Source organism: Aotus nancymaae, unplaced genomic scaffold, assembly GCF_030222135.1.
Source record: "Aotus nancymaae isolate 86718 unplaced genomic scaffold, 86718_ANA_hifiasm-v0.15.2.pri h1tg000076l, whole genome shotgun sequence".
NCBI classification, from domain to species: Eukaryota; Metazoa; Chordata; class Mammalia; order Primates; family Aotidae; genus Aotus; species Aotus nancymaae.
In genome coordinates this window covers 11,425,994-11,433,406 of record NW_026988491.1, presented here as the reverse complement: position 1 = coordinate 11,433,406, position 7,413 = coordinate 11,425,994, and the positions used below count along the sequence as shown (strand labels likewise).

The window sequence follows — 7,413 nt, the reverse complement described above, 5'->3', positions numbered from 1 at the left end:
TGCCTGGCAACATGGCCGCCCCCACATAGCCCCACGTGTGTAGAACATCATGGTGCCCTATATTTGCATATTAAAAAAACTAGGGTGAAAGAGCCAGTTTTTTCAGGGGTTACGTGAATGACACGCCTGGTCAAACCAGTACCCTGAGCCCTATGCAAATAAGACACTGCCTCCTCCAGCCTCCTTATATAACTGGCTGATTTCCAAGGCACTCAGGGTTTCTTCTCTCAACTTTGGAGTCCCCCTGCCCCTCTCTGTACAGAGAAGCTTCTTCCTTCTTTCTTGCCTGTTAAACTCCACTCTTTAAAACAACTCCATGTATTTCCATGTCGTTTTATTGGTGGAAGACTAAGGACCCTGGTGTTCCTCCAGTCATCGGAGCCGTATCACTTATAATATATGCACACCGTATCACTTATATGCACACACAAATTCAGGGTTTTGCTTTGTTTATATTATAAACATTTTATCGCACTCTTCCCCTTTAACAATGTCTGGATATTTTGGAATATCTCAGACTTCTTTCTAATACATGTTGTTCATTATGCCATCTTGTTCATTATGAACAGAGGATTCTACTTTACGATGTACTAAAGTGTTGTTATGAATTTCAGCACTATTGAACATTTAAGTTGTTTATCATTTTCTTTGACCACCAACATTGCTGTAATGAACAGGGATTTAAGAGCAAAAATAACAAGAACAGTTGTTTTATCACTTATTAAAACATATCATAAAGCTACAACAATCAAAATGGTGGATGCCATAGAGAGAACAAGGTAACAAAATAGGAAGCCTAGGAATTGATACAGTATATATACAAAGATTTCCTATATCACAAAAGTGACACTGTAGGTACATAGAAAAATAATTTCAACAAATATCAAAGGCATGTCTAACATCCATCCATTCAAAAATAATTAAAATTTTACATGAAAAGTTTGAAACACAAAAAGAACTAGAAAAATATATATAAATTAAGACAAATGCTGCTTTGCAGTGGGAAGACCTTTGTAAATTTGGCAGTAAAAGTGAAGAAGGAGTTTACTAGGGAGCTCTTTGACATCACAGAAGCATTCACATTTGTACACCAAAAAGGCTCCATACAACATTATAAGACAAACCCACAGATTTGGGGGAAAAACACTCCACCATCTGGCCATATGTAAATAGTTGAAAAAACTTAATGAGAAAATGATAGCACCCAACAGAACAAAGACCGTAATGGACTTAGCCCAGTTAAAAAATACTAACCAATGCCTAAGATACCTATAAAGATATGTGCAAACTGGATAACTAAAATAATGCAAATTAAAGCAATTTAATGCCATTATTTTTCATGTATCTGAAAGGGAAAGATTTAAAAGAACCATAATCTCTGATGCAGGCCCAGGCATAGACCAGCAGCCCCTTATCTGCAGCCCGTGGAAGTGAGGGTTACAGGGTCTGTCTGAAAGAGTAGCCACTTGGACTAAAAGCCTGAAAGCGTATATGCCTTTAGGAGAATTTTCCTTTGTTTAGCAGTTTTCCCCAACTTTTCTGCAGTACATGTGGGTTCTGGACTCCCCTCCTGATGTTCTCCAGGTCTCACAAGCCTGCCCATCACTTGGATCTTAACTTCTCTACATGACATGGGGTCTCAGGGGACTGGAGGCCCCACAGACATCACTGAGACAACCAGCAGGGCTCCCCAGAAGATCCCAAACAGCCTCTCATGTGTGTCCCTTGCACACACACACACACCCCATTACCATGCCCATTTCTCGGAGTGACAATCGAGGCTAGTCTGAACTCCCTGAGTCCCACTGAGCATGCCCAGACCTGTGCCACTCTTCCAAACCCTAACCCCCACAGTGCCCACCTGGTAACTCCCGTCTCTGCACGTATATGAGAATCATGTCATGTGCGTCAGTGCCTGCCGGGGACAGGCAGCCCACACAAGTTCTAAACACAACCAGATGCGTCTCAATCTGACAAGGCTCAGCTCAGACCTCAACCTCACTCTCATAATAAATCAGTGGCAAAAGAAGGAAGAAAAATGGCAAAGGCAAGGAAACTTGATAAAAAAGAAAATGAAGGGGAGATGGAATATGTCTAGAAAGCTCTAATGATTCAGAACCTAAAAATAACCGGAAGGAAAAAATGTGGGCGTGTACGTGCGTGCGCGCGCATGCGCGCAGGAAGAGAAGTGATTTGCTGAAGGTCAAGGGGACCCGAGCAAGGCTGACTCCTTTCCCACGCCTCCAGCTACCTCAACAGGAGGCCGCCCCTTGGCTTTGCGGAAATGACTGAGGAAGGCCGGGCGGGAGGGAAGGCGAGCCCTCTCGGTCCCCTCGCCTGTCGAGGTCTGAGGGTCTCAGCACACCTCTCCAGGCCTGCTGACCTCCCAAGGGGGCAGCGACAGGTAGTCCTGCTGCTTCAGGGCTTTGAAGAGCTGAATGACGGGCACCTGGGGCATGGCCTGGCCCGGGGGCTTCTTGACTTGCAAAGCCTGGTCTGAGTCCCTGATCTCAGGACAGGGTCCTGGGGAAGAGGGCTTACTCCGGGGTGAGACAGGGCCAGCCCCCAGGCCGGGGAGGAAGCAATACTCGCCCACCTGCTGCAGGACAAGGAGGCCCTCGGAGTGTGGGGATGTTGGGGATACATCTGCCCGGTGCTCCCCTGGGTTCAGGACAGGGCTGCTAGTCTCAGGGGTGACAAGATTGTTCAATGGGGACCTGGGGGACTGGGCCTCAGTTGGAGGGAGCTCCACATAGCCCTCAAACCCTGACTTCACAGGGCCTGGGGCTCCAGGGTGTCCACCGGTCAGCTCAGGACAGAAGCTGTGGGTCTGTTCTGCAGGGAGGCCCAGAGAGGGAACCAGGGAGACAGGTGAGGCCCCTGACTGTGGGGGGAATACCAGATCTGCAGAGGAGACGTAACCAGAGGCCACTCCAGGGTCCTCAGGGTCCTTAGAGCTCGTGGGCAGAGCCACAGGGCTGTCCTCTGGGTCCTGTCTTCCCACCCTTGTGATAAGAGCAGGAGGGGCAGGGCCTCCCCTGGACTCCAGGGAGGGGCTCCCCGCAGACCCCCGGCTCGGCCTCCTCTCCACATCCATGGCCTGGCCCTGCCCCATCGACTGGGCCAGCGGGACCAGCTGCACCTGCCCCCCAGCAGGGAGACACAGGTACTCCAGGGATCCTGGAGGCAGGGGCTTCTGACTCCCACCTGCCTGCGGGGGCTCCAGCTGGCACAGGCTGTCAGGCAGGGAGTGGCTTTGGGGCGACCCCAGGTAGGGGCCATTGAAGTCGAAGCTGGAAGCCTGGTTCTCAGGTGTGTGGGAGGGGGCAGGTGGGCCGGGCCGGGGGCTGGGGGGCTGCTCTGTGGGCAGGTCTGAGGCAGCTGGAGTCATGTCAGGCCCAGATGGTGGATCACAGACATGCTTGGGGTCCTCTGTGGTGAGAGGTGACACCTCACTGTCCTTGAATCCTACAAGGAACACCCTGTGGGGAGAATATGGGCGGAAGAATTGGGACTGCCCTGGGCAGATGATTTGGCTCAGGTGCAAGGGTCTTGGCGGGGTGGGGGTAGTTCTCTAGAAGCCCTGATGTCCCCCAGAGCTTGCAGTGAGAACCTGAGCAGGGCAGGGTTGAGGGCTCAGGGACCCCAGAGAAGGACACGGGACATGGATTCAGTCTCTCTGTGGCTCAGGACCTCCATCCTCCGTGCTGAGCTCAAGATCTTCCTCTGCAAGGCTGAAGCCCTCTCCCTTTTGACCTTAAAGTCCATCCTCCTTCAGCACCAGGTTCATACCCAGCCTGTGCACTAGGCAACCCTTCCATCATTCTACCAACTGTGCCACACCCCCCTCCCTGTGGAGCCAGCCGTGAGCTGCTGGCTCAGGTGCTGAGGCCCCGGGAGTTTGCAGCCCCAGCTACCCCATGAGGCCTCTGCAGTGTGATGCCTCCTGAGGCAGCAGAGCAGGGGAAGGCCATCTGCTCCCCTCTTCTACCTCTGGTCAATTCCCTTGTCTGGGCCTCCCTAGCCTGGGGAGAGGAAGTTCTTCCTCACATCTACCCCAGGTGCCTCCTGCTTTAGTGCAAACCAGCCTCCTTGGATCTCTTCACGGTGAGCCACAGGGAACCTCACTTGAGTCCCTGATTGGCACCATGGCATCAGCCGCCTATTTCCTCCCCACAGGTCAGGAGCAATCGACGAGCCCAGACACTCACCCCTCCAGCTCAGAGAAGTGGCTGTCCCACGGCCCCTGCTCTGGGGGACTCCTGCTGGTGAAGGCCGCCATGCTGCCTGGAGGCCACTGCTCTGCAATCCCGTTCTGCAAGAACAGAGACATTCCGGCCTGTGGGCATCAGGAGGCCTGGAGATGGGGCAAGGCAGAGGGTGATGGGGGTACAGGGGGGTCCAAGGAGCCCCCAGACAAGAGAAGATTCCCCACTTCTTTAGGACTAACCATGGCCTTTTGACACCGGCAAAGTGAGGCCCAGAGAGGGGCTGGGACTTCTCCCTGGTCCCTGATACCTGAGGACAGGACGCTGTTCCTGTGATTTTTCTAACCTGGGGTGTCACTGTCTCCACGCTCACCCCCATTTCTCCTCCGTACTAGCCAAGAGACCCTTCCACAGGCAAAGCTGGCCCTGGCTGCCTGATCAAAGGGCTCCCACCACCCACGTGCTGGTGTTCTCCCCATGGTCATCTCAGCCTCCCGTCCCACCTCCTCAGCTCCGTTCCTGAAGTGTTCCTGTCTCCACCCTTGAGATGCCCTGAGGCTGAGCAACCTTTGCCACCTGGCACCACTGGCACCCTCAAAGCTCAGCCCAGATGTCCTGTCCTTGGGGACCCCTTCTGCCTACTGACACCTCATCTGTCCTGGTAGCAGGAACCCCGTCTGTGAGCCCACCCTGTCCTGGGCATCCCCACACTCAGTTCCCTCCATTGAGGTTCATGCAGATCTCTGGCAAGCAGGGCCAGGCATGGGCACTCCAGGTGCCCAGGGAATCCCGGAAAGGGATTTCCAAGTGCTGGCCCCACTCCCAAAGCTCCCAAAGCCCCTCTCCAGTCCACTTACCTGCTGACCACCCAAAACCCACAGGAAGAGACAGAGGAGGTGGGGACAGAGACAGGAGAGGCAGGAACAGAGAAGCCCCCCACCCCACCCCTCGCAGCCAGTTCCTACCTGGAACAGGTGGCTCTTGCTGGGGTTGGGGATCCTCTCCTCCCACTTTCTGCTCAGCCTGGAAGACACCAGGGAGGTGACAGCCATCAGAGACCTCAGAACCAGCTGCTCCCGTGCTCATGCCCAGAGGGGAAACTGAGGCCCACGAAGTAGGTGGCAGAGTAGGGCTTGGAGGGAGCTGGGTGGGATTCCCTGGTGCCCTCTGGGGTCTCGGTTACCACTCCAGCCCCACAGAGTCCCCTCACCTGTACCCATAGATGGCACAGAAGCGGAGGGTCACAAGCACAGCGAGGGTGAGGAGCACCACGACGAGCGGCAGCACCCACACGGGCAGCGCTTCAGCAGCCGGGGAGGAAGAGCAGCGTCAGCATCGGGGAGGGGAGTGGACCTCGGGGCAGGGAGCGGGGTTGGCGCGGTATCCCCCAAGACCCTGCTCTGTGCAGGCCTAGGGCTCTGGAACTTACTGCCTTAGGGCACTAGGGGAGAGAGGCCAGATCCATGCTGAGAAGGGCATTGGTCTGCACCCCGACAATGTTCAAAGAGCTGGGAGCACACGGGAAGGTCAGATCCTTTCCAGTCACAGGAGGTGCTATGGGGAGGTGCTATGGGGAGGGCTATGGGTTCATGGCAATCATAGGGGACTTCGTGAAGGAGGTGGCATAGTAGCTGGGCCTCGTTAACAGGAAGGACTAGAGACATAGAGATGGGGAAAGGCATGCTGGCAGAGGCACCAGCAGGTGCAAAGCCCATCCAGAGGCCCTGATACCTCCTGCAGCCCAGCCCTGAGCCTCTCAAAGGCCAGGTTCCTCCAGGACTCCCCTCTTCCTCCTCCCTTGGGCCTATTGGTCAAGCTTCCTTTCTGCTTGGTTGGGGCCCTCTCCCTGGGCCCCTGCAGCTACCAAGTCTGGCAGTGGACTCGGGCTGCTCCCAATATCTCCTGTATCCTCACTCTCTCTGAAACCATCCCGTGGCCTTGTCTTGTTCTACAGGAGTTCCCTGGTGGCCACTATGGTGAAAGGTGAGGGGTGAGTGCACGCAGCAAGTGCAGGGAGGTGGGGAGACGAAGGAATCACAGCAAAACCTTCCAATCCAAAGACCCAGTCTGCGGCTATAGATTTTCTTGCTTCCACGGTAACAGGAAACTTGGAATGAGCAATCAAAAAAGCTTGGTAGCCCCCAAAGCTAAGAAACCAAAGGCCATATTAACAAAGGCCTAAGTCCCAGTTTAAAGGAGGAGTGACGGTGAGATCTGTTCTCCTCTGCTCCCTCAAGTCCTCACTTACAGTCTGTATTACACATCAGGTGTCACTTTCCCAAGGGAGGGAAGGGGGCCTGAGTGGGGTGGGGTCTGGAGCCCCACATCTCTGTACCCGCACAGTCTGCCTCCTCTGCCTGGCCGTGCTGTCTCATGAAGAGCGGGTGGAGAACTGACTTCATGCCCAGTTTCTGCTTTCTTTCCCCTTTGCCTCTTTCATCGTGTGGGTCTGCCAGCCAGGTCGGAGGTGCTGTCTACAAAGGCCTTCCCTTTCTCTTTGGCCACCATCTAATTGGGACGAGGGCTCACCTACAAGTCGTGGCAGGCTTGCTACAGCTGCTGCACTGGGGATGTTCTGGCAGTCAGAAACTGTGAGCTGGTCCCGGCCAGAAGCTGTGGACTCCAGCTTGCACCTACCCCACTCGGTTTCCCAGGAGCGCTCCTCACTCCACTGGCTCCAGATCCCATCGTAGCCGCTGCGGGAGGTCTTGACCCTCACTCTGGCCCAGTACGTGGTGGAGGGCTCCAGGGCTGGCAGGGCCATGCTGTGGGCATTCGGGAGGGTCTCGGTCTTGCTGTCCTGTGGGTTGGCGCTGAGGGTGAGGCCTGGCCCTGCGGCCCATGGGCATGGCTGCAAATCCCTCCCACCTGGACCCCTAGTTTTACTGGCTCCCAGCTCCTGCCGTGCCCACACCTGCTGCGGCTTCTCTCTCACCACCATGGAGCCTCCCCAAGGGCCACCCAGGGACAGCACTGCGGATGGGACTGGGGACTCCGCAGCCCCCAACATTGACAGCACTGAGGCTCGGAGCCCTGAAGCCACCTCCCCACCCTATTTTTAGCCTCCTCAGCTCCCAGCCCTTCTGGGGCAGCCTGCACCCACACTGTGGCCTTTCCAGGAATGCAGTGCAGGCCAACTGGACTCTGGACCCCGAGATGGGGATTCAGGAGCCCAGGGCCCTCTCCCAGCCCCACCACTGGCCCA

The 7,413-nt window shown here is 55.2% G+C and overlaps 1 protein-coding gene across 9 annotated transcripts in view; it reads right to left on the bottom strand.

The window, feature by feature from the left end:
- Positions 1-432: 432 nt before the first annotated feature.
- Positions 433-7,413, bottom strand: part of CSF2RB (colony stimulating factor 2 receptor subunit beta) — a 38,566-nt gene continuing 31,585 nt past the window's right edge. For all 9 annotated transcript variants that reach the window (XM_012476370.3, XM_012476369.3, XM_064368003.1 and 6 more), the window contains 5 exons: positions 6,846-7,008; positions 5,419-5,509; positions 5,174-5,231; positions 4,212-4,315; positions 433-3,482 (listed from right to left, as the gene is read on the bottom strand). In XM_012476370.3, coding sequence (XP_012331793.1) covers positions 2,357-3,482; positions 4,212-4,315; positions 5,174-5,231; positions 5,419-5,509; positions 6,846-7,008 — 1,542 coding nt within the window. In that variant the 3' untranslated portion in view covers positions 433-2,356. The remainder of the gene's footprint in view (positions 3,483-4,211; positions 4,316-5,173; positions 5,232-5,418; positions 5,510-6,845; positions 7,009-7,413) is intronic.